The sequence below is a fragment of the Capsicum annuum genome, chromosome 8 (genome assembly GCF_002878395.1).
Source record: "Capsicum annuum cultivar UCD-10X-F1 chromosome 8, UCD10Xv1.1, whole genome shotgun sequence".
In the NCBI taxonomy this organism is placed as follows: domain Eukaryota; kingdom Viridiplantae; phylum Streptophyta; class Magnoliopsida; order Solanales; family Solanaceae; genus Capsicum; species Capsicum annuum.
In genome coordinates this window covers 37,306,374-37,332,420 of record NC_061118.1, presented here as the reverse complement: position 1 = coordinate 37,332,420, position 26,047 = coordinate 37,306,374, and the positions used below count along the sequence as shown (strand labels likewise).

Sequence of the window (26,047 nt, the reverse complement as noted above, 5' to 3'; positions counted from 1 at the left end):
TATTGAAAGTTTGGCTCATCTATGCCCCCGTCGTTACATAAAGGTTCATTCATCTCATTATTTTGCCACCATAATTTTTGCCACGTGAACCTCTAATAAGAGGTCATTCCATGTGGCCATTCCTAATAATTTCAATAAGAATATCGAATATGTGACATACTATCATGTCCCTTCAACCGTTTCTAATAAATCAATACAAATATCGAATACATAACATACTATCATATTAAATTTTAATACAAATATCGAATACTTGGCATCTTAATAAAAAACCTAGAAAAAGACAAAACTAACCTTTCTTGGTCACCTTAGTATTTATAATGCGGGATCTTGAATCAAAAGGGACAAACAAGTTTTCCAATGAAGTGAAGGTGCTTTAAGTTTTAAAATTGGGTAAAAGGGATAATTTTTTTTTAAACATTTTCGCTCCAACAACTTTACAAACTTGTTCAACAATCATCAAAATTATTCGACAACTTTACAAAATTGTTCTACAAATGTGCACAGTTTTTGGACAACTTTAATAGTTGTTGAGACAACTAGTATAATTGTTGAATAATTATTTCAATTGTATGACTCTAAACTTGACACCAAATTATAACTTTGACCTTAAACTTTGATAGTGCACAAATAGGACCTTTAACTATTCAAAATCTGAACAAATATGACCTCCGATTTCGCAACCCCATGCGTGAGTCTCACTCGCGCCTACGTGGAAAGGTAATCCAATCACACGGTGCCACATCGTTGAAAGGGCTGACTTGGAGAGAGGTCATATTTGTGCAGTTTTGAATAGTTAAAGGTCATATTTGTGCACTGTCAAAATTTTATTTTTGTGTTAAAACGACGTCGTTATTATTATTATTATTATAATAATAATAATAATAATAATTTTTTTATTTATTTTATAGCAGCAACACCTAACTTTTTTAATTAAAAAAATATTTTTATTATTATTTATTTATTTATTTCTATAGCAGCAACACCTAGTTTTAGCTTTTTGTTTAATTAAAAAAAAACAGCCATTAGCAAGGATCGAACCCGTGCAGCAGGCTGAAGGAAGCGCCCAAGAAGAGCAAATAACACCACTGGGCTATCTAAATGTCTTGTTTCATGTGGTTCAACATTAATATACGTACATAAATATACATTTTCTATCTTATATATATACAACGTAAGTTTTTTACTGAGGGAGTTCGGGTGAACCGCATGACAACCACGTAGGTCCGACCCTCGTTAATTTAATAACGTTAATTTAATAATATTTTAATTACGTTAATTTAATATACTACTACTATCCTTAATAACATTAATTTAATAATATTTTATTAAAACTATAATTTTTTTATTAGTATAGTTTCATCTTTAATTTAATATTTAAATAAATAATATTTAGATATATTATATAACTTAAATTCGTCCTCTACTTTATAATATATATATATACTCGCATGATTTTTTCGTATGAGGCTGACCCGCCTAATTAATAAATCTTCAATATTACTTTTTTTTCGCAGACAAAAGAAATTAGATGTCATTTTTATTTTTGAACCGAAAATAATGAAAAAATAATAGTAAAGAGTCATTTAAAGATCATATTTGTGCAGTTTTGATTAGTTAAAGGTTATATTTGTGCACTATCAAAGTTTAGGGTCATATTTATGTATTATGCCCTTAGGTTTTAAGTTGGACGGGTTTAATTTTGCGTGATGAACACGCATTTTGCTACGTAGGATCAGAGGTCATATTTGTGCAATTTTGAATAGTTAAAAATTATATTTGTATACTATTAAAGTTTAAAGTCAAAGTTATAATTTAGTTTTAAGTTTAGCATGATGTAACTCTTTTTTTTTTTAACTTATACTCACTTGTCACTTTTTTTTTTAATAAGAACTCGAGAGTTCTTTCAACTCATTTTTCTCTTAAATTAAACTTTCTTAGAATATTAAACAAACTTCCCTCAAATTTCTCTCCAAGAAAACCAAAAAATGTGGATGAGAAAGTTGAGAATTTTAACACCCTTTTCACAAAAACTATTATTTACAAAAAGGGAAACAATAACAATTTCTTCTTCTTATTGTAAACCCGAATTTGATTTTCATACAGTAGAGCAATTTTTTCCACAATATATAAGAAGGGTTAATTTTCGTGGAAATAATTTGGGTTTTTGTGGAAGGTCCCTTTTTAGTTGTGAAGCTGCTCAAAGAAATTCTTGTTGGAATTGTTGTAATGCAAAGGCTTTTCTTGTTTGTACTGATTGTGGATGTGTTCAACCTGTGGATCATTCTGTTGATTATTTCAAGATTTTTGGATTGTAAGTTTTGTTTAGCTCTTTTTAAGTTGTGTTCATGCTTGGGTTCTTTTTGCTTTATAGTATTTGGAGCACAAGTCTATGTTTTCGGTTAGATAGTTTTTTAGTAGTATCTGGTGACTGTTGTATTACCTTGTGGATTCCGGTGTTAGTTTATTTTGCATACTGTACTAGTCTATGCGCATTTATGTTTTGTGATTTGCTATACTGTTATGAGTCCTAAGCCGGGGTCTCTTGGAAACAACCTCTCTACTTCTTCAGAGGTAGTGGTATGGTCTGCGTACACTCTACCCTCCCTAGACCCCACTATGTGGGAATACACGGGGTATGTTGTTGTTGTTGTTGTTGTTGTAGTATTTGGAGCACAAGTTTCTATTATCATATTTTATTTTGTTGCTCTCTATTGTTTCTTGCTCTTATATTAAGTCTTATTCTAGACTGTCTTCGACTTTCTACCTCACTCTGAGTTGTGGTATATGATAGTGGTGGAGCCAGTATTTTTATTGAGGGGCAAAAGTAAACGTACGAACTAACCAAAGGGGTTCAAACATCTACTATAAATACATAAAAAATATCTTTAACCATGTAAAAATAGTATAAAAATAGTATAATTTTTCATCAAAGGGGGTTCGACTGCCCCCCTAGATGAAAGTTGTGTTTAGCTCTTTATAAGAACCATTGTTATGGATTGTAGTTTGTATTGTGTATGTTTTTTTTCAGTTCATGTTTGGGTTCTTTTTTGCTTTTTAGTATTTGGAGCAAAAGTTTCTATTATTGTCATATGTTGTTTTGTTGCTACCTATTGTTTCTTGTTCTTATGTTATGTCTTATTCTAGAATGTCTTTTTGTTTTAAGCTGAGGGTCTGTCGGAATAGTCATTCTACCTCACCTTACCTCACTCTGAGGTAGTGGTTTATGATAGTGGTGGAGCCAGTATTTTATTGAGGGGGTTCAGAAGTAAATATACGAACTAGTCGAAGGGGTTCAACATCTACTATATATACATAAGAAAATATCTTTAACCATGTAAAAATAGTATAAAAATAGTATAATTTTCCGTCGAAGGGAAGTTGTGTTTATCTCTTTATAATAATCTTTGTTTTGGATTGTTGTCTGTATTGGGTATGTTTTTTCAGTTCATGTTTGGTTTCTTTTTGCTTTTAGTATTTGGAGCACAAGGGAATTAAAGCTTTGAACTTTATGGGTTCAGGATACTGCTGAACCACTTGATAGTTTTTGCTCAAACAGTATATTTAAAAGGTCAAAATTTACATCTAAACTATACTAGTTCTCTGTTTGATATACCGTTATTTGTCATAAGCAGGGGTCTATCGGAAATAGTCTCCCTATTCCCTAGTTCACATGAGGTGGTGGTATGGATTACGTACCCTTTACATTCCCCAGACCCTACTTTGTGGGAATACACTGAGTATGTTGTTGTTGTTGTTGTGCGTGAACTATTGAGAACGTGAGTTTCCTACCTTAACATTTTTATAGCAAAACACTCTTAGACCAATGTTTTGCTAAACATTATGTGATAGTTCGAGTAAGAAACTCACATTTCCAGTAGTTTAGATATGAAACTAAGATAATATAGGTGTGTTTTGGCCCTTAATCTACATTAAATGAATATATTGAATTTAGATCCAGTTAATAGCATTTGAAATGGTAGCTCTAAAATACAGAGTGCATAAAGTTGAAACCATTGATTATTTGAGCTACTAGGTTCGAAATTTGATGTTCTTACATATGTAGTAGAATTATCAACATATACATGATGAGGGAAGGGAGACTGAGATAGTTTAGGCATGTGAAGAGGAGATGTATAGTGAGGAGGTGTGAGAGGTTGAATATAGTGAGTACGAGGAGGGGTAGAGGTAGGCTAAAAAAGTATTGGGGAGAGGCAATTAGACAGGACATGATACAACTTCAACTTACCAAGGCCATGTCCTTAGATAGAGGATATAAAGGTCGCGGATTAGGGTAGAAGCTTAGTGGGTATTTGAGCGTTATCTTGCTACGGGATTAGGCTTGGTGGTTGTATGGGGCGCCGACCGCGCCGTGTCTGTCATATTAAAAGCCTTATTCACGTTGTTTCATACCATATTTTGTTTACGAGGTGATTACACTATTTTGTTGACGTTATTGTTCCTTGCATGTGTACTTTGCATTGCTTTCCTATTAATTGCCAGGTTTTGTTCAGTGCTGTTTTTTCTTTTCATGACTACTTTATTTTGTTGTTGTTGTTGTTTGACTACTTTATTTTGCTTCACTTGAGCCGAGGGTATTTCAGAAACAACCTCTCGACCTCCATGAGGCAGGGATAAGGTCAGCGTATACTCTTATCCTCCCCAGACCGCACTTTGTAAGAAGTGTATTTCATTGGGTATGTGTTGTTGTTGTTATACATGAGCTTAACTGTTCATTCGGCCCTAACTTCGAGGTTCTAGAGTTCCTGGTACAGTGTTTTTGTGTAATTGATTGGGACGTCAAATAGTGCATGCTAATTGATTGTGTTCTCAACGTTGTAACAGATAAAGGTAGGGATATAAGTATCAGATATATGACTTAAATTTGATGAAAAAAGTACACAAATATCATAATTCATACCCATTCAAGGAACACAAAGATCAATAGTAATAACTCGCAAAATATGTTAATGTAAATATATTTATGTTCGTTCTAAACTTCTTTTCATTTTTTAGTGTTTTTAGAGCATTTAGGAGAGGGTAAAAACGAGATTCCTTTTTGCGGGTGTTAAACTATGTATTCATATTTGTAGTCTCTTCTATGTTTAGACTTTATGACGTGTTGAATCTCTGCGGCCGATCAATTTACACGAAGCAGCTCTAAGTTTGGGGTAGGGGAAAACGACTAAGTATAAACAGACATAGAGAAGAAAAAAGTTTATCCTTGGTGTTTGTTCAGCGATTTCTGTAGTTGTACTTATAATATGAAAGGGTAGTGAAGCTGCAACGGTTCTGGATATCCAAGGTTGGAGAACGAGTGTGAGAAACATTTCCTATTAGTTTCTTTTTCAAGTTCTTCTATGAGTATTGAAGATTTTTTCTTTTATTTTCATGGCTGGTAATATTGAGATGCTAAAGATTCCGTGCATTTTTACAGGGAAAAGAAATATGGAATTGAGGGGGAGAATCTAGAGCGCACGTATAAAGACTGGCAGAGGAAGCTGCATCCAGACTTGGTTCATACCAAATCTCAGGTTTATTCATAGGAGTGTACATCGTACATATACGTTTCATTTTCCAAGCTCCCTTGGGGGTCCCTTTCTGCCAAACTTCTGATATTGTTTTCCTGTGGCATTTTGCTGTTTCTGCTAGAAAGAAAGGGAGTATGCTGCTGAACAATCTGCTCGTGTCATTGATGCGTATCGTACACTAACTGACCCATTGTCAAGGGCAATATACATTGTAGGTTACCAATACTTAATTCATACTTATTGCTATTGTAGTTCACTTTTCATTGGTGATTGTGAATTGTTCAAAACATATTCTGTATCTCCGCAATGATATATATGTGTAAGAGACATTTGACAGAAGATAATTCCTATACTGCCTCCTATGTTCCGGCGTGTGAGTTTCTGTTTCCTCTAGAGAATTGCAAGAGATGAAAAGTTGAAAACTTTGGCCTATTGCATTTGGGTTCTTCCTCGTTTCCTTCTCTTCTCATTCAGAGTGGAGATCTCTGAATATCTGCACGGAAGTGTTTAAATAAAGAAAAACTCAATAATGTAATCGCAACTTAAGGAAAGATGGTTCGGTGTAAAGTAATAGAAGTTGCAGATCGTGGTCTACCAAGTCCCAGTCATTTTTGTTCGTAATGTTTTGTCCTGGCTTTCAGCTGAAGTTGGAAGATGTGCATGTGGATGAAGAGGAAAAGATTGATGATGTGGAGCTGCTGACCGAGGTAAAATTTGTTATTTTGGAATTATTTTTTGATAAGTGCTGCTGCCAATTCTTTCTTGGACATGTTGCCCTTTTATGTAAGATAGAAATCGGCAGTCGATGCCTATAATATGAAAAATGATAACAACAACATAACCAAGTGTAGGATGTACGCGTGCCTTACCCCTCCCTTTTTGGGTTAGAGAGACTGTTTCCATTAGACCCTTGGCTCACAAAGTAATATGAAAAATGATTTGGCCACATATGCAACCAATCACCTTACACTTTTTCTTGCCCTCGGTCTTAAACATGAAGTTTTGGTGATGCAGTCTTGAATATAGGTTTATTACGCTATCTAAGAATAGGAGGTCTTCCTTTTGTGGGGTTTTAGCAATATTAACCTTTATATATGATATTTATTGTAGCAAAATGGTATGTTATTTTGTTTGATCTTCGTAAAGGTGCTAACTTAGCTCCTCCCCCATGGCTTGCGTAAATTCATCTTCTCTGACTTTAATCGTCTAATTTCAACTGCAGATGCTGGAAATCAGGGAAACTGTTGATGAAGCTGCTGACTCACAGGCACTTAAACAGATTCAGGAGCAGGTAGCATTTACAACAAACTTGTTTGAATTTTGCTAGCTGTTAGAGAAATTATTTTCATGCTTTCCCCTTTCCTTTCTCCTCCTCTTTTTTCTTGGCTGGGTGCAGTGCGGGGTTTGGACGAGTGGGCAAATTCCGGTGCGTAATAGCTTTTTATCTGATGCCTCCACAGAGTTATAATTGATGCTGATCAATGTTAAATTGATATCATGGTATATCAGTTCTGTAATTATTCTCTGCTAAACGAACTTTCGTGTAAAGCCATCTCAAACTTACTGTGTCAAATGGACTACTGCAAAGGCTTCTACGAGTTTCACATGTTCGATCATAATAAGAAAGAACAGATTGAATACTCCTGTTTTTGGTATTTATGGTATATGTTATAGCTTTGCAGTTGTCATAATTCTTGACAAAGCCAATTGCTGATAACGTTATTCCTTTTATATGTGCTATATCTGTAATGATCTTGGCTTTGTTCTACAGATACAAGGAAAGTTCGAACAATCATCCATCTCTTTTGCAGATGCCTTACAAAGTAGAAAATATATAGAAGCTTTGGCTGCGATCCGAAGGATGACTTACTACAAGCGTGCAAATGAAGAGATAGTGAAAAAGCTCTAGTCAATGCATGGGTATGAAACCTTGCACTTTCATCCTTGTTTTAACATCCATCGAACTGATGGTTTCCCAGTCACCAACTTGGTGTTATGTGGGCGTATTGAACCTGCTGCACTGAAACTTAATATTTTTCATTTTGAAAATGTCTCGGGCTTAGCTTCACTTGACCTAAAACTTTTATGGTAAATTACTCATTATGGTTGCTGAAGTTTCCTAAAAACATAGATAGGCACCGTAACAACATAGATAGGCACCGTAACAACTTGGCCTTAACCGGCAACTAAGCACTTCAGCTTTGTTTAATGCACATATAGACACCTCAACTCATCCCTACCATGTCTCATGGACACTCAATGCAGACGTGGCACATAGATTTTGAAGGTCTCTATATGATCATTTTGTAAGTTTTTGAGTCTACAGTTGAAATAGTGTAGACGAGATGAGGTGTCTAGAACTCTAGATGGGCATCGTCAAAGTTGGAGTGTTCAGTTGCTAGCAGAGGTCAAGTTAAGGTGTCTATCTATGTATTATGCTGATTCAGCATTGGTAATTGTTGGTTCAAATGCTTTGGGATTTACTTGTGCATCTATTGTATTTGCTTTTGTGGACTTGTATAGAAGCATGAAGCTGTGGTTTGGGACTGAAAAGCAACCAGGCCAAACCAAACGGACTCGAATCATCAGTAGGCCACAGAAGACGACGATCAATTCATCTGGTGCAGTTGGGTTCGCTTGTTCCGGTGGATCTAGTCACTTACCATTCTTGCAAACACAACCTCAGAATGTATACACTGTTGATCAACAAAACAATTGCCAAGAACGTCGATAGTAGTGTGCAGACCTGATCTCTCAGTCATTGATGAATGATTCTGGTGGATTTTGACCCTATAGTTGCTACTTATATAAAATGGAAACAGAATAAGAACATGTCGAATCGACGATTTGAAATGTTGCATTTGGATGTAAAGGATGTTCCTTGGAGTGACTGGAGTTTGAGATGAGTTGTGGATTATTGCAACTCCATTTTAAGGACTTATAAGCTTTGCTTCTGTTAGTTTTCTTCCCAGAAAATTACTATCTTTCCATTTGCATGTGGTATTATTTTCTTTTTTGGCTCAGAAATATGTCATTTTTGTGATATCATAAAAAGGGCAGCCCGGTGCACTAAAGCTTCTGTTATGTACAAAAGTCGGGGAAGGGTCCCACCACAAGGGTGTAGTGTATTGTACGTAACCTTACCTTGCATTTCTGCCAGAGGCTGTTTCCAGAGCTTGAACCCGTGATCCTTTACCTTGCATTTCTACCACCAAAGCTTGAACCCCATGATCTTCTGATCACATGGCAACAACTTTGCAGTTACTCCAAGGCTCCCCTTCAATATTGTGATATCATAGTTACGTAAAATGGACATGAGATAAGAAATTCAGTGTGTCACTAAGATTTCGAATAGCGGTCCCGAATCAAAGGTGGATCATGATACAATTATGAACAAAAAACACCTAAGTTAGAAACTTTCTTCTCCTCTTCACTTCTAACTTCATATGTAATACAGTCTTTGCTAAATCTTGTTTTCCTTCTCTATTGAGCCCATAGAAGACAGTTCTATAATTAACTGTACTTGGAACAATCCCAACATCCAGCATTTCAGATATAAGTTGAAGTGCTTCTTCAGAATTACCAATTTTACATAGACAAGAAATGAATATGGAGTATGCCTTGAAATCAGGATATGGTCCATTCATTCTCATCTGGTGAAACACATCCCGTGCCTCGGAGACTTTTTCCATGTTCATGTATCCTCGTAGTAGCGCTGAGTAGGTAACGATTGTTGGTTGGCAGCCTGAATGTTGCATTTGGTCGAAAACTTCAAGAGCCTTTTCGACTTGTTTGACCTTGAAGTAGTAGCCGATTAAGGAGGTATATACATGGACTGTTGGATGGATGTCGACCTGCTTCATGGATTCGATTCTAGACAATGCCTCTTCTAACTGTCCTTGTCGTAGTAGACCGTGAACTAAACTTCCATAGACGTACTGTTTCAAGAGATGCTGCTCATCATCATCAACTTCGTTCATCAATGCTAAGGCCTCTTCTAGCCTCCCTGCTCGACAGAGTGATCTAGCATACAATGAGTACGTTAAAGGGGTACTGAAACCGAGCTTTTGTAAAGACTCGGTACAGCTTCTGGCATCGTTGAATTTACCAAGTTCACACAAACCACCAAGATAATCTTCGATTAGTTCTTTATCAGGACTGTGTCCAACTTGAATCATCTCCTGGAATATTTTTATTGCTTCATCGATTCTCCTACCTTTTTTCTGACAAAGAGATACGATCAAAGCTTTATACGTACTTTCCGTGGGTTTACAGCCACTAGCTTTCATTTCTTTGAAAGTACGCATAGCGATATCTGTCAGTCCTGTTTTGCCATACTGCATTATCATGATTGTCCAGGTATGAGCATCTACTAAGCAACCGTTTCTCCTCATATCGGAGAATAGATTTCTCATCTGAGTGAAGTCCTTGCCCTGTCCTGCTATTTTAATAGCCGTGTTGTAGGATTCCGCTGTATGTATGTAAGTACTTCGCTTCTCAACCCAAGAGAAAAATTGCAACGCTACACGACCTTGCAGCCTGAAGTTACGCAAAACTTCCACAACGATTTCTGGGGTGAACTGTATGTTGCAGTTTTCCAATTGTTGTTGTATTAAGCACCAATCCGTCGATGATGACAAAATTTGGCAAACCTCATGTACATCACATTCAACAGAGGCTTTTGAACCTGCCTCGGGCATGTCATGAGCTGAGGACACTCGTTCTACGTTTTCTGATTTTAACTCCAACATTCGTTCTTGTTGACAGCTCACATCAGGTGTTTCGTTTTCTTGATTGTGAACTTCACGACCACCCTGTAGTAGCTTGATCCTGTCGATGTTCTTCGTATCTCCTTTTCTCTCCAGGTACGAAATAACATACTGGAAAATATCATTTCCAATAACCATCTTAGAGGCCTTCATTTCACTCAGAAACCTGAAAATATCATTCGTTCTTGACACTTTGGAAAGTTCGTTGACAAATATGGTGTATGATTTTCGTCTAAAGACAATTCCTTTATCCTTCATATTCTCGAACACTTCCCACATTTCGGAAATGCGGTTTTGGCTGATATAACCTGCAACTACAGCAGTTGCTGCAACAGTATCCAATTTAACTCCCATCTCCGTCATCTCATTATAGATGTTCATCGCTTCCTGAAACTCTTTAACCCTGAAAAGCTGCTGCATCAGATTAGTATAAGTCGAAACGTTGGGCAAACTTCCCGAATCTTTCATGCTGCGAAAAAGATTAAGTGCCTTTGAAATTTCATTTCTCCTCAAGTATGCACTTATAAGAACTGCATAAACATTCTCGTCAGCACCGTTTCTTTTCTTCAGAATTTCAACAATCTCCAACGCATCGTTGATCCTCTCAGCCTTGCACAGTCCTTTCACCAATGTCGTAAAAATTTCAGAGTCGAGGCTCACATTTTTACTTTTTAGATCACGAATCAATTCCAACGCTTCTGTAATTCTCCCCGCGATGCAGAAACTCTTCAGCATAAGGCCATACACGTGCTTTTCCGGAATACTACTAACCCTTATCACGTCATCGCCAACTTTGTGAACTGCAGCAACATTTCCGGAGTTAGCCAAGCATTTGAGCAACTGTCCAGTCGTGGCTGCATCCAGCACCAAGCCTTTGTGGATCATCTCGTTGAAATACTCCAAAGCTATGTCCGCTTTTCCGGCACTACAAAGTGAACTCAACACGATCGTATAAGCCCTTGTATCGGGCTCATAACCTAATTTCTTCAACTGTTCAAACATAGACAACACTTTGCCAATCTTTTTTCCATTCCCATAATGCGATAGCAAAATGCTCCACGTCTTAAGAATCTTCCGACAAGAACTCTTCTCCATTTCTTCCACCAATTCCTCAACCAATCGAGACTCCTTAGCGTCCGCGGCCATGTAAATCATTGTGTTATAAGTCGCCGTAGTATGACTAAACCCTTCTCTTGATTTCACCCAATCGAAAAACCTCAAAGCTAAATGAGGAACCTTGAAACACCTCTTCAAAACCTTGTCGACGACCTCCTCGTTATACTCAAAACCTCCACTTTCCAACCGTTCCTCCATGGCGATTGCGTCGCATTCACTCTTCAAAATCCTTGTGATCTTGTGAACAATGGGACTAACATCCCTTGTATCTTCGCGTAAAGCACTCAGCTTGGCATTTTCACGAACATTTTCAATGCAAGACAATGAACCCTCCATCTCTGCATTCTCGTTGGCATTTTCACAAACAGGTTCGATGCAAGACAATGAACCCTCCATCTCTGTACTCTTGTTGGCATTTTCACGCACAGGTTCAATGCAAGACGATGAACCCTCCATCTCTGCATTCTTGTTGGCATTTTCACAAACAGGTTCAATGCAAGACAATGAACCCCCCATCACTGCACTCTTTTTGGCATTTTCACAAACAGGTTCGATGCAAGATGATGAACCCTCCATCTCTGTACTCTTGTTGGCATTTTCACAAACAAGTTCGATGCAAGATGATGAATACTCCAACTTTGTACTCTGCTTGACATTTTCACAAACAGTTTCCGTGCAAGATGATGAATCAACAAAATGGACATTTTCTGTTCCTAAAATCTCTCTGATCTCATTGAAAAGTGAAGTAAAAATCTGGGGTTGTTGGTTGTTCTTGTTTTTCAAATTTGGGTTTTCAGTTTTCTTGGATTTTTGAAGCCTGGTTGATGACTTGGTGGAAATTGAACAAGACAAAATCTTGAATCTTTGTTTGCAGAAGCACTTCAAAATCATTCTCCTTTGGAACAACATTGTTTGATAGTTGTTCCAAGGATGTTTGTGTGTGTTACTGTGTTGTTCGGACTCTCCAAAATGTTGATAGAGTAGTGTTACATCATTAGTGCCTATGTTGATAGATTAGTATTACATCTTTGTACTTACACTGTTCGGACTCTCCAAAATGTTGATAGACTAGTTATGTCATTAGTACCTATGTTGATAGATTAGTATTACGTCTTTGTACTTATACTGTTCGGACTCTCCAAAATATTGATAGACTAGTATTACGTCTTTGTACTTATACTGTTCGGACTTTCCAAAATGAAGATAGGCTAGTTACTGTCATTAGTACATATGTTGATAGATTAGTGTTACGTCTTTGTACTTATACTGTTCGGACTCTCCAAAATGTTGATAGACTAGTTACGTAATTAGTACCTGTGTTGATGGACTAGTGTTATGTCTTTGTACTTATGTTGTTAGGACTCTCTAAAATGTTGATAGACTAGTGTTACGTCCTTAGTACCTATATTGATAGACTAGTGTTACGTCTTTGTACTTATGTTGTTCGGACTCTCTAAAATGTTGATAGACTAGTGTGACGTCCTTAGTACCGATATTGATAGACTAGTGTACTCATGTTGTTCGCACTCTCCAAAATGTTGATAGACTAGTGTTACGTCTTTAGTACCTATGCTGATAGACTAGTGTTACGTCTTTGTACTTATGTTATTCGGACTCTCAAAAATGTTGATAGACTAGTTATGTCATTAGTACCTATGTTGATAGACTAGTGTTATATCTTTGTACTTATACTGTTCGGACTCTCCAAAATGTTGATAGACTAGTTACTGTCATTAGTACATATATTGATAGATTAGTGTTACGTCTTTGTACTTGTACTGTTCGAACTCTCCAAAATATTGATAGACTAGTTACGTAATTAGTACCTATGTTGATAGACTAGTGTTATGTCTTTGTACTTATGTTGCTCGGACTCTCTAAAATGTTGATAGACTAGTTACGTAATTAGTACCTATGTTGATAGACTAGTGTTATGTCTTTGTACTTATGTTGTTCTGACTCTCTAAAATGTTGATAGACTAGTGTTACATCCTTAGTACCTATATTGATAGACTAGTGTTACGTCTTTGTACTTATGTTGTTCGGACTCTCTAAAATGTTGATAGACTAGTGTTACGTCCTTAGTACCGATATTGATAGATTAGTGTTACGTCTTTGTACTCATGTTGTTCGGACTCTCTAAAATGTTGATAGACTAGTGTTATGTCTTTAGTACCTATGCTGATAAACTAGTGTTACGTCTTTGTACTTATGTTATTCAAACTCTCCAAAATGTTGATAGACTAGTGTTACGTCCTTAGTACCTATGTTGTTCGGATGTTTTTTATCTTGGGAAGGTAAGAGATTCGTGCTCTTCTCCATATCTTCGTCCAATAAAAGGTAGCTCATAATCTGAAAAGAACTTGCGGACGCGTCGTTGATAACTAGGAACCCTTCTATCTTTGGATTACTCATTGCTATTTTCGAGGCAAGATACTGAAATGGGTGCCACGCAGCTCGACCGAGGTTGTCCTGAAGTGGATTACCCCAATGCCTGTAAAGAAAGGACGGACTTTCATCATTTGCAAACTGGAAGCGATTTTTCATTAGTGCGTTAATGGTTGTTGGCTTACCAAGCACTTGCTCGGTGCTCAAGTTCAAAACTGTACGGGGAGCTTGGGCTTACATGCCTCAGTTTAAAGAACTAACTCTCCAAAATGATGGTAGATTAGTGTTACGTCCTTGTACCTATGTTGTTCCGACTCTCCAAAATGATGATAGGCTAGTGTTACGTCCTTAGTACCTATGTTGTTCGGACTCTACAAAATATTGATAGACTAGTGTTACGTCCTTAGTACCTATGTTGTTCGGACTCTTCAAAATGTTGATAAATTAGTGTTACGTCCTTGTACCTATGTTGTTCGGCCACTCCAAAATGTTGATAGACTAGTGTTACGTCCTTGTACGTATGTTTTTTGAACTCTCCAAAATGATAACATACTAGTGTTACGTTCTTGTACCTATATTGTTCGGACACTCCAAAATTTTTATAGATTAGTGCGACGTCCTTCTACCTATGTTGTTCGAACTCTCCAAAATGATGACAGACTAGTGTTACGTCCTTGTACCTTTGTTGTTCGGACTCTTTAAAATGTTGATGGACTAGCGTTACGTCCTTATATCTACATTGTTCGGACTCTCCAAAATATAGTGTTACGTCCTTACCTAATAGCTATGTTTCTGGGATTCTTCAAAATGCTGACCCGCTCGTGTTATTGTCTTTGTACTTATATTATTCAAATTCTTCAAAATGTGCTTTGATATAACATACTTTATAAACTAGGACTACTAATCGATTTGGCGGAATGAATAAGATTCGTTCATTCTTAATCGATAGTTTTTTATTTGAGTCATGAGAAAGGAGAATATCGATACTCCAAAATGAAACGCTTTCCTCTTTGATGGGCTCTATGCGATGTGATGTTTTGTAATAATCGAGTCATTGGGTGTCAAATATCAATAGGAGCGTACCTAGCTTAAAGATCACGGGTTCACGTAAACCTAGTAACTTTTTCTCGAATCCTACATATTCATATTAAGAAATTCACTAAATTCTACTCCCTTCGTTTCGTTTTAGTTGATCCTCTTTCTAAAAATATTTGTTTTAATTTAGTTGTCTTTTTGATGAAATCAAGAGAGTTTTATTATATTCTTCCAATACTATCCTTAACATTAAATGACTAAATAAGGTATATTTACTCAAATTTATATTTTCAAAGCATAATTAATAAGATTAATTGTAAAATATACCCCTAATTAATATTTTCTAAATAAGTGTTTCAAGTTCATAAGGGCCAACTAATATGAAATGGAGGGAGTATAAATATTTGATTATGAACTCAGCTTTTCTCATATACTAACTCGAGATTATTGTATAACTCACAAACTTCAAATCTTCAACCTAACGAGAAAGACAAAAATTCAAATAAAGAAATTTGAGGAAATTTCATTAACCTTGGTCAAATTAAAATGTATTAAGTTTCTTAACACATATACTTTTTTTTTTGTTTTTGGTTGAGTTTTTACTTCTTCACTTTCGTTTTCACATTTTGAAGGTAGAATTAATTAGTTTATTAATTACCTACTTTGCATTTTGCTGTAATATTTGGATTTAGGATTTGTTTGGCATGAAGTAAAGAAACAAACATTAAAACTTTATTATTACTGTTACTACTGTTATTATTAGAACTTTATTACAACTACTATTATTATTATTATTATTATTATTATTATTATTATTATTTGGGGACAATCAACTCTTATTCCCAACCATTTTTTAACATTTCATCGAGAGTTGCAGCGAAATGATAAGTACTTATTCATCCTTAATTAGAGGTCTCGAGTTCAAGCCTCCCCCTCCGAAGTCGACTTTGTTAGAGCTCCTATATAAATACTGAACACCAGGTAGAAAATCAAAAAGAAAAAAAATATTTTATCATTAAAATTTTGGAAAAATTAATTTGAAAAAAATACACTAAAAAGTCTTTTTTTTTTTTAAAATGTCGTAGTTGTAAAGTTGGGACTTAAAACAATTCTTAACATCCTTTATCAATTATCACTATACTAGAATTTTTTCTTATATCAAGAGAACTGAATAAGTAGTTACAATGTTAATTAAATTTTCATTTTCATTTTCATTTTATTTGCATCGTATAGTTTTATTGACAAAGGGGATTTAATCGATTTCCCTTTACTAGTTTCCCCTCATTAACTAACAATCTGAATATAAAAAATATAATTTTTTACACTACACAATAATTTGACAAACCCCATAAAAAAATCACGACGACAAAGAATAGCCCAATTTAAAAAATAAATTTTAGTCAGTACATATTGTATAAAGTTAATATAAAAATTATTGTATAATTACTAATTATTATTTATTTTTCGAAGCCGGAGGCCGGCAATAACAACTTGATTTAAATAGTCAAACAAATCCATGACATTAAATTAAATTAATTAATAAAATACAAAAACCATATAAAAATACATAATCCAAAATTCAATCTCTTTAGTGGCTTACCACTTCCTATAAGACTTGTCATCCTATTTTTTTTTCTTTTTTTAATATAAGACTTTAATAACTATACTTTTAATTATTTGAATAATTTTTTTCTGGATCCCTTAAACTTTTAAAATCATTTTAAGTACACTCATCAAGTTTTGAGGATTAGTCTTTTGAGTACTTCAAAGTTTTTATTTAGATGTATTAGGGTTGTAGATATTTATTTACTATGCACATTATGTATTTATTGTGACTCACATAACTATTTCACCTTTTTCCTACACCTAATGTAGGTAAACTCTTTTTTCTTGGGATATTATAATTTATTCTGTACATAAATACAATAAAATTGGTGAAGAATATATGATTTAAATAGATTAAAAATTGACACACTAGATAACCGTAGTTAAAAACGAGTGTAATAAAGGTTTTAAGAGCAGCTGAACAAAATGATTGAACATTAAAATTTTATCGATAGTTTAATTTGATATTTCATTTCATGTTAAATTTCAGAAATGTCAAAAATAAATAATAGTTTAATCTAACAACATATATCAAGTTTATCTGATGGAGAACCATAAACAAGATGCTCCATGTGATCATCGACTTCTAACATGTACAAGTAGAATATATTTTCAATAAAATGCTACAAAAGAGTTAATTTTTCAAATTGATATACAAGCATACATTTTACAATACTACGCTTTTTTGGAAATCAAAACAACAACAACAACAACAAAAACTAAGTCTCAATGCCAAATAAACTGAAATAAACTATGTAAATGCGGCTCATATCATATCATCATAATAATAAATAAAATAAAAGTACGTTTAAAATATATAAAAATACTACTACTACTAGTAATAATAATGATAGAAAATATTTCTTACGAGTCTAATACTTATCATCAACTAGTAGCTATCATCTATATGAAAACCAACACGGCATCACTTATAATTATTGAAACTAGAAGGAGTATTACTATCAATTATCAAACTTTGGGGGGTGCATTGAAAATTATTTCCATTCATCCAAACACGTCTTTAACTGAAAAAACTGCCACTCTTCCCTTGAAACTTTCTCCAAAATTTATTTACCAAAAGAAAAAAAATAAAATTCACCAAGAAATTAATAAATCTAAAATACTTTCATTTTCCAAAAAAAAAAAAAGAGAAATTATTTTATGTAGTATTTATTTATTTACAAATTCAAGAAGTTGCTTTTTTCTTCTTTTTTTTTGTTTGAAAGACTTAAGTTTGTTGAAGTTTTCTTGTTTATTACTTAAAAGGGTTGGTGAATTTTGTCATGGAATTCTTCAAAGTACATTATATTTGCTAAAAACATATTTTCATTATTTGGTTAAGAAGTTCAAGAACTATAGGGACTTTTCGTATGGTATGTTTCTCCATTAATATTCAAATTGTTTGATTTTAATGTTGTTAGTCTTTTCTGTTTATCGGAAACAGTTTCTCTATCTGTTAAGTGGGAGTAAGGTTTGCGTACACGTTATATGTGGGGTTATAGTGGGTATATTGTTATTGTTGTAGTGTTTTGTTGGAGGGTTCTTTTATTAATTGTTTTTACTTGAGTCGAGGGTCTATCGAAACAGCCTTTCTGTCTCTCAAGGTAGTGGTAACGTCTGCGTGCACAGTACCCTCCCTAGATGTTATTTGTGGGATAATTATAATGGTTATGTTGTTATTGTTGTAGAGTTTTTTTTGGAGGATTCTTTTATGAACTGTTTTTACTTGAGTCGAGGGTCTATCAAAACAACCTCTTTATCTCTCAAGATAGTGGTAATGTCCGCGTACACAGTATCCTCCGTAGATGTTATTTGTGGGGTTATACTGTGTATGTTGTTATTATTGTAGAGTATTTTTGGAGGGTTCCTTTTTGAATTGCTTTTACTTGAGTCGAGGGTCTATACGAACGACCTCTCTGTCTCTCAAGGTAGTGGTAACGTCTCCGTGCACGCTACCCTCCCTTGATGTTATATGTGGGATTATAATGGTTATGTTATTATTGTTGTAGAGTCTTTTTTGGAGGGTTCTTTTTTGAATTGCTTGTACTTGAGTCGAGGGTCTATATGAACAACCTCTCTATCTCTCAAGGTAGTGGTAACGTCTGAGTGCAGACTATCCTCCCTAAGATATTATTTGTGGGATATACTGGTTATGTTGTTATTGCTGTAGAGTCTTTTTTTTTTTGGGTTCTTTTTTGAACTGCTTTTACTTGAGTCGACGATCTATTGGAACATCCTTTTATCTCTCGAGGTAAGGGTAAGGTTTCCGTACGATACTACCTCTTCAAATCCTACTTCCACTTATGGAAGATATTGTTGTTGTTGTAAAGTCTTTTTGGGGTTGATGGAATTTTGTAGACACACAATAGTCATGTGTATTGATGTTGAATGTAAATTTTTGCTAGAAAACTCTTTCCTTAATATTAGAGACAGGTCCAAGATTTGAACTTTATGAGTTCGAGTTCGAAATTCTACCTCGGCCTATTTGATTTACTGGGTTCAGAATCTATTATTTGTACTTTTTTTATAATCGTAGTGTCCGTGCCAACTTGTGCTTACCTTCCACTTCCCACTAGCAACATGTACCGTGAACCTATTATTTGTACTTATTTGCAGTTCTGAGCAAAAGTTTATTGTCCTTTTTGGGCTGCTGCAATTGTGTAGACAAAAGTTTATTGGGATTGGATGAACCCCTAACTTTTACAGGGGCCGTTCGGTAGCTGGTTAGAATTATACAAGTATAATTAAGTAGTATTTGTTAAAGCAAGAATCTTTTGAATTCTTCAAGTTTTGTATTTATTTAGAATTCTTAAGTTTCTAGGAAGTATGTGTTGATGTTGACATTTTATTGGTACCTACAAATTTCTAAAGTTGGAACTTTACAAGGTCAAGTTTTTTTTTTTCAAGTGTGTGAAGTATGTGTTGATGTTGACCTTTTAATTGGTACCTACAAATTTCTAAAGTTGAAAGTTTACAAGGTCAATGATTTTAGTTCTGAAGTTTGTGAAGTATGTGGTGATGTTGACAATGAACCCCTTTTGCCCCAAAAAAACGTGCTGTATATATAACGTTATGTATATAAGTCGATGGAGGTAAGGTAAGGTCTGTATACATCCTACCCTCGCTAGAACCCCACGTGTTGGATTACACTGTGTATGTTGTCGTTGTTGTTGTTTTTGTTGTCTTTTCTTGGCTTCTTCATGCGTTTACTTCTTTATATTTAAAATCCTGGCTCCGCCACTGATGTCGACCTTATCATTTTCTTCATTTGTTGTGATTTGAGTAGGTCATACTTTTGAACAAGGCATCAATATCATCATGGTTTACTGCTTCAAATACTTTGAGGTCACCGCCTTTTGAGAGGAGAGAATGGGGTTGAGTTTTGGTTTTTATATTTGAGCTTCGAGCGTGAATAGCAATTAATTTGTGGCGATAGATGGGGAACAATTGTGTTCATGAAAAGATCTCGAAGGATGGATTCTTCAGTTCTTTATGGTGGTCGCGATCAACGGATATGATCATGTATGAGAAAAAAGAAAGTAGTTCCCAAGCATCTACTGATTCTATTCCGAATAAGCCTCCTGAATTGGTGAAGATAGACAGTAATCCATCGGATGTTAAAGGGGCTGAGCAGGTTATCATTATAGTTACGGATGAGAAGAAAGATGCACGGGTGGTGAAACCGGAGGACATGATCAAGATATCAGTTGATTTGAAACCTGTACAGATTACGGGACCTGAAAAGGCTAAACCGGCTGAGCCTGCGAAGCCGAGGAAACCTCACAATGTGAAGAGGATGGCTAGTGCAGGACTGCAGGTCGATTCTGTTTTGAAAACCAAAACCGGTCATCTAAAGGAGCATTATAATCTCGGGGATAAACTCGGGCATGGACAATTCGGTACTACATTCCTTTGTATAGAAAAGGGAACGGGGAAGAAGTATGCGTGTAAGTCTATTGCAAAAAGGAAGCTGTTGACAGACGAAGATGTGGATGATGTACGAAGAGAAATTCAGATAATGCATCACTTGTCGGGGAATCCTAACGTTATTTCAATCAAAGGGGCTTATGAGGATCCTGTTGCAGTTCATGTTGTTATGGAATTATGTACTGGAGGTGAGCTCTTTGATCGGATTATTAAGCGAGGGCATTACTCGGAGAGACAGGCTGCTGAGCTTGCAAGAACAATAGTCGGTGTGGTAGAAGCTTGCCACTCTCTCGGAGTAATGCATCGGGATCTTAAGCCTGAAAATTTTCTCTTTGTCAATGACGAAGAGAATTCACCTCTTAAGACTATAGATTTTGGGCTTTCGATGTTCTTCAAGCCAGGTAACTATTCGTACTAATTTACCTTTCTCCTTTCTCCACTTGAGTAACTTTTAATGTGTTCACAGAACAACACGCTTACACCTGAAATAGAAACTAGTCGGTTTAGGAGGAATGGTAGTAACCTTTCCTATAACAGGTTCTATCGATCAAATTGAACATTTTAGTAGAGTTAGAAGTAATGTGATCGTCAAAACTGAACATTTCAGAAAGTTGAAGACGATTAATTTAAGTTATGAAAGACAGGACAAATATTTGATGATGTCGTTGGAAGTCCTTATTACGTTGCACCAGAAGTTCTGCGTAAGCGTTATGGACCAGAAGCTGATATCTGGAGTGCAGGTGTTATAATTTACATTCTTCTAAGCGGCGTTCCTCCATTTTGGGGAGGTAAGTTGATCTTTTAATGTCTCGTGATAGGCCACATTTTTCGTAGTTTTTTTGCCGTTATGTTCTATGAAGTACAGAAATGAACTTCTCGTTCTTCTTATGATATTTCGACAGAAAGTGAGGAGGAAATATTTGATGAGGTTTTACACGGTGATATTGACTTCGAGTTAAATCCTTGGCCTAAAATCTCTCAAGGTGCGAAAGACTTGGTCAGGAGAATGCTCGTTAAAGACCCCAAAAAGCGACTAACAGCACACGAAGTTTTATGTGAGTCATTTACCTTCACCTTATTCAGAATCTGGCTAATGTAAGCAGGCAAATATGATATTTTAGAGTCTTCGTTCTGTTTGTTTAGTAATCATAAGCCCGTATAGTATTACATTATGCAAGTTTATTCATCTGAAAGCGCCTGAAAGTGAGAAAACACGGTAGTGTTGTTTGTATAAAGCACTTTTGTTCTCCGTCTTTTAAGTTAGATCGTCTAAACTAGTCTTGCATTCGATTGTTTACCAATATAAGGGTGGTCGCTTCGGCATTGAACTTCCTAAAGTTTCTTTTTGTTATTGTTATATTTGCTTTTGCAGGTCATCCTTGGGTGCAAATCGATGGTGTGGCCCCAGATAAGCCTCTCGATTCTGCTATATTCACGCGCTTAACACAGTTTTCTGCTATGAACAAGTTGAAGAAAATGGCTATCAGGGTGCGTCATCCTTCTACTCAAATAGTTTCTATGATTTGGACTACTAGACCTTGGACTTCAACCAAACAAAACCGATAGCGGGAATTTCTCTCTTTTACTTGAAATTCAGTTAAATGCTTATACTTCTTGTTGTTGTCGTTATTCATGTATATTGAAATGAAGTAGTTTTATTATGCAGGTTATTGTGGAGAGGCTTTCTGAAGAGGAAATCGCTGGCTTGAAAGAGATGTTTAAAATGATCGATACAGATAACAGTGGCCAAATTACTTTCGATGAACTAAAGATAGGATTAAAGAAATTTGGAGCTAATCTTAACGAATCACAGATACACGATTTGATGAAGGCCGTAAGTAATAGACACGCTCGCTGCGAGCTCTTTCGCTTAGCTAATATCTAAGAACTTGTGATAAGAATCACATCTTTTGTAATGCAGGCGGATGTTGACAATAGTGGAACGATTGACTATGGGGAGTTTGTAGCTGCAATGTTGCACGCCAACAAAATCGAGAAGGAAGATTATTTGTTTGCAGCTTTCTCATATTTCGACAAAGATGGGAGCGGATATATTACAGCTGATGAACTTCAAAAGGCTTGTGAGGAATTCGGCATTGAAGATGTTCACTTGGAAGAATTGATACAAGAAGCTGATCAAGACAATGTAAGTCACCGACTCCTCTGGCATTTCTTAACAACGCATGAAACTTGTATTAGCTTGTACTTTGATATCAATGAGAGTTGCATAAACCAGTAAACAGTTTCTTCAAGAAACTCGTAGCTTGTTTGACCAATCTTTTCGCAAATGTACTTTTGGAGAGTAGTCGTCAATGATGACAAAATATGACAATTCTGTTTTGGCAAGTTCTTTTGGCATGTTTTGAAGACATAGAATGTGACAAGATACCAGCAGTTGTTTACTCCATAAGGCCGTCTCATCAGTTGGTGGCCCGGAGAAAGTGTCACTATATACACACACACAAACATTCATGTACAGATATATTTAGACATATCGAGGACACTAGTGTTGAACGGTTATGCTGTCTGTGGTCAAGTTCATCGAACATGTACATTTGTTCAACAACACAAATTAGACACTCTTTTGGAGCATCCATGCTTCACAAAACATTAAGATTGTAAGAGCGATATCGAACAATGGGTTCATTTGTCTGCCATAACCTAGCCTAGCGTTGTAGGGTCGCGCTCTATGTATATATGCCAAAAACAAGTATAGTTAGAGTTAGACACAGTATCCATTACGTCTAAATTCTAAATCCACCACTGACTGTCTGCACATTGGAAAAGTACTTTTGGAGAGTAGTAGTCAATGATGACAAAATATGGCAATTCTGTTTAGGCAAGTCCTTTCGGCATGTTTTGAAGACAGTGAATGTGACAAGATACCAGCAACTGCTTACTCCATAAGGCCGTCTTATCAGTTGGTGGCCCGGAGAAAGTGTCTCTACACACACACACACACACACACATTCATGTTCTGATACATTCATCCATATTGAGGACACTAGTGTTGAACAGTTAGGCTGTCTGTGGTCAAGTTCATCAAACATGTACATTTGTCCAACAACACAAATTAGAATAATTTTTGGAGATGCTTCACTCGACATTAAGATAGCAAGTGGCATATCAAACAATAGGTTCATGTGTCCTCCATAACCTAGCCAGTGTTGTAGGTTCGTACTCCATTGGGCCGTCTCATCAGTTGGTGGCCCGGAGAAAGTGTCACTACACACACACACACACACACACATCCATGTACAGATGCATTTAGACATATTAGGACACTAGTGTTGAAAGGTCAGCTGATGAAAACAAACGTTAGGCTGTCTAGTCAAGTTCATCAAACAACACAAATTTAGACTCTTTTGGAGCATTCATGCTTCACTCAACATTAAGATTGCAGCTAGCGTATCAAACAAAGGGTTCATGTGTCCACCATAACCTAGCCTAGCGTTGTAGGGTCGCGCTCTATATATATGCACCAAAAACAAGTATAGATAGAGTTGGACACAGTTTTCAGTATCCACTACGTCTAAATTCTAAATCGGCCACTGACTGTCTGCACATTGGAAAAGTACTTTTGGAGAGTAGTCGTCAATGATGACAAAATATGACAATTCTGTTTTGGAAAGTCCTTTCGGCATGTTATGAAGACATAGAATGTGACAAGATACCAGCAACTGTTTACTCCGTAAGTCCGTCTCATCAGTTGGTGGCCCGGTGAAAGTGTCACTATATATATAAACACCCACACACACCCACACAGACACATATTCATGTACAGATACATTTAGACATATCGAGGACACTAGTGTTGAATGGTTAGGCTGTCTGTGGGGTATCAAACAACGGGATCATGTGTCCGCCATAACCTAGCCAGCGTTGTAGGGTCGCACTCTATGAATATATATGCCAAAAAAACAAGTATAGATAAGAGTTAAACACAGTATCAATTACGTCTAAATTCTAAATCAGCCACTGACTGACTGCACATTGATACTTATATCCTTTTTACTAGCATTGATTCTTGTTCTTACTAATCTTTCAGGATGGCCGAATAGACTACAACGAGTTTGTAGCCATGATGCACAAAGGAAATGCAGATTTGGGTAAGAAACGACTGCCAAATAATTTTAACATCGGATATAGGGAAGCAATGTCTGCTTGCTGACAGGGTCGCGATATAGGCTGTGAGATAGTTAAATTCAGAAAGTGTTACTAGTACTTAAGGTCATCATCCTAAAATCCTGAACTCATAAAGATCAAATCCTGAATCCGCCTCTATTTGTTGATACAATTATAGTCCTTTCCCTTTTGATGTATAGAAATTTAGCAGGTTTAAACATATCATTTGATGCTGGGATATAGCAAATGCCAGCTCTTTTTCATATAGTCTGAAGGTGTGGCCAATATGTTTTGCGAGTTAAATGTTTAGTTCTAAAGATATTAACTATTCATAAAGATAGGATGTACACTTTTGTATTATATTCCAAGTAAAATTAATGGTTGTCACTATATCTTCTTTGCCTTTTTAAAAATAAAAAATAAAAAAAATTGTTGTTTTATAAGGGGAGCCTGCAACAACAGTAGGGTGGACATATTTTGGTTTAAATTGAAAAATTAAACTAAAATTTAATTTTGATTTCGGTTTTTCGGTTTTTTTGGATCGAATTCGGTTTGTAATTTTAAAATTTCGATTTTTCGGTTTGGTTTTCGATTTTAAAAAAAATAAAATCGGTTAAACCGAAAAATTGAAATTTTATAAATAAATAAATAATATATTTATATAAATATATATATATAAAAACATAAATAAATATATATATATATATTTATATATATATATATATAATATTTAGTAATTCACATTCACAATTAACATTTAACAGCAAATTCACATACGCCGCAGACTGTTTATGGATTGTTTTAGTAACTCAAATATTTTATGGACTATTTTGGTGACTTTGGACTGTTTTATGGACTATTTATGCAAGGTTATATTATATGTAATGATTAATGACGTTATGTATTATGTTAAGCTTGTGATTATTTCATTTCGTTTCATCCATGTTGAGTTATTTATAGTTATTTATATTTTGGAATGAAAAACAGGTTTGAAAAAAATATTTTTTCTAAAAAAATCCCATCAATTTTAAATGCTCAGTTATGAAAAAGAGAAGCTAACTACTTTAATATTTCAAATCAAAATAAAAATTTAAAATAACCAAACTGAATTTGTAAAAACCGAACCAAACCGAATTTATTTCGGTTTGGTTACGGATGTCATTTTTGTCAATTCGAAAATCGATAAATTGAACCGATATTAAAAAATCAGACCGAACCGACCGAACGCCCACCCCTAAGCAACGGTAAAGTTGTCCCATGCAAATTATAGATCACAGATTTCAGCTAAGAAATCATCCATTGTCGCTTGTGTTGGGGTAGAAAACATATCACTTTGATACGTAACAGTAGGTAACACACGAGATACTTTATGCATCGAGTTGTCTTGCTGCAGTGATAGGGTGTACTCTTTCTCCATAAAAAAGAAGATAAATGCAAAATATACAAATACGTCGTATGTAAATAAGTATAATCAACACGCAGTAGCCGAAAAATTGGAAAAACAAGGGCACTTTGATATCCTAATCTTTTTTTATTTCATTTTTTCACTGG

At 35.4% G+C, this 26,047-nt stretch overlaps 3 protein-coding genes across 6 annotated transcripts; 2 read left to right on the top strand and 1 right to left on the bottom strand.

Moving 5' to 3' along the window:
- Nucleotides 1–1,885: 1,885 nt before the first annotated feature.
- LOC107845802 (iron-sulfur cluster co-chaperone protein HscB homolog) lies at nt 1,886–8,490 on the top strand. Of its 4 annotated transcripts, none has more exons than XR_001666998.2 (8): nt 1,903–2,314; nt 5,438–5,534; nt 5,653–5,742; nt 6,173–6,238; nt 6,754–6,822; nt 6,928–6,957; nt 7,343–7,451; nt 8,055–8,490. XR_001666998.2 is itself a non-coding variant. In XM_016690290.2 (8 exons), exons 1-7 carry the CDS (start codon nt 1,989–1,991, stop codon nt 7,438–7,440), a joined length of 816 nt encoding a protein of 271 aa, XP_016545776.1. In that variant the 5' UTR covers nt 1,903–1,988; the 3' UTR covers nt 7,441–7,451; nt 8,055–8,490. The 4 variants fall into 4 exon arrangements, 2 of the variants coding, with proteins under 2 accessions (XP_016545784.1, XP_016545776.1); XM_016690290.2 differs by having other exon boundaries at nt 7,303–7,451; XM_016690298.2 differs by lacking the exon at nt 6,928–6,957 and having other exon boundaries at nt 1,886–2,314; nt 7,303–7,451.
- Nucleotides 8,491–8,851: 361 nt separating this feature from the next.
- LOC107860861 (putative pentatricopeptide repeat-containing protein At5g06400, mitochondrial) lies at nt 8,852–12,615 on the bottom strand. Its single transcript, XM_016706342.2, has one exon. It carries the CDS (start codon nt 12,323–12,325, stop codon nt 8,936–8,938), a length of 3,390 nt encoding a protein of 1,129 aa, XP_016561828.1. The 5' UTR covers nt 12,326–12,615; the 3' UTR covers nt 8,852–8,935.
- Nucleotides 12,616–17,672: 5,057 nt separating this feature from the next.
- LOC107845820 (calcium-dependent protein kinase 26) lies at nt 17,673–24,960 on the top strand. The gene is made up of 8 exons (XM_016690311.2): nt 17,673–17,817; nt 19,731–20,772; nt 21,016–21,159; nt 21,274–21,426; nt 21,744–21,859; nt 22,038–22,205; nt 22,293–22,517; nt 24,420–24,960. Exons 2-8 carry the CDS (start codon nt 19,881–19,883, stop codon nt 24,540–24,542), a joined length of 1,821 nt encoding a protein of 606 aa, XP_016545797.2. The 5' UTR covers nt 17,673–17,817; nt 19,731–19,880; the 3' UTR covers nt 24,543–24,960.
- Nucleotides 24,961–26,047: the final 1,087 nt, after the last annotated feature.

What these genes read in the sequence shown, in the direction of transcription:
- LOC107845802 (XM_016690290.2), top strand. Translation starts at nt 1,989, where the DNA reads ATGTGGATGAGAAAGTTGAGAATTTTAACACCCTTTTCACAAAAACTA. An exon ending in TGGTTCATACCAAATCTCAG is followed by an intron (nt 5,535 to 5,652) that starts GTTTATTCATAG and finishes TGTTTCTGCTAG; the next exon opens with AAAGAAAGGGAGTATGCTGC. An exon ending in ATGTGGAGCTGCTGACCGAG is followed by an intron (nt 6,239 to 6,753) that starts GTAAAATTTGTT and finishes TTTCAACTGCAG; the next exon opens with ATGCTGGAAATCAGGGAAAC.
- LOC107860861 (XM_016706342.2), bottom strand. Translation starts at nt 12,325, where the DNA reads ATGTTGTTCCAAAGGAGAATGATTTTGAAGTGCTTCTGCAAACAAAGA.
- LOC107845820 (XM_016690311.2), top strand. Translation starts at nt 19,881, where the DNA reads ATGGGGAACAATTGTGTTCATGAAAAGATCTCGAAGGATGGATTCTTC. An exon ending in CGTTCCTCCATTTTGGGGAG is followed by an intron (nt 21,160 to 21,273) that starts GTAAGTTGATCT and finishes ATATTTCGACAG; the next exon opens with AAAGTGAGGAGGAAATATTT. An exon ending in TACACGATTTGATGAAGGCC is followed by an intron (nt 22,206 to 22,292) that starts GTAAGTAATAGA and finishes TTTGTAATGCAG; the next exon opens with GCGGATGTTGACAATAGTGG.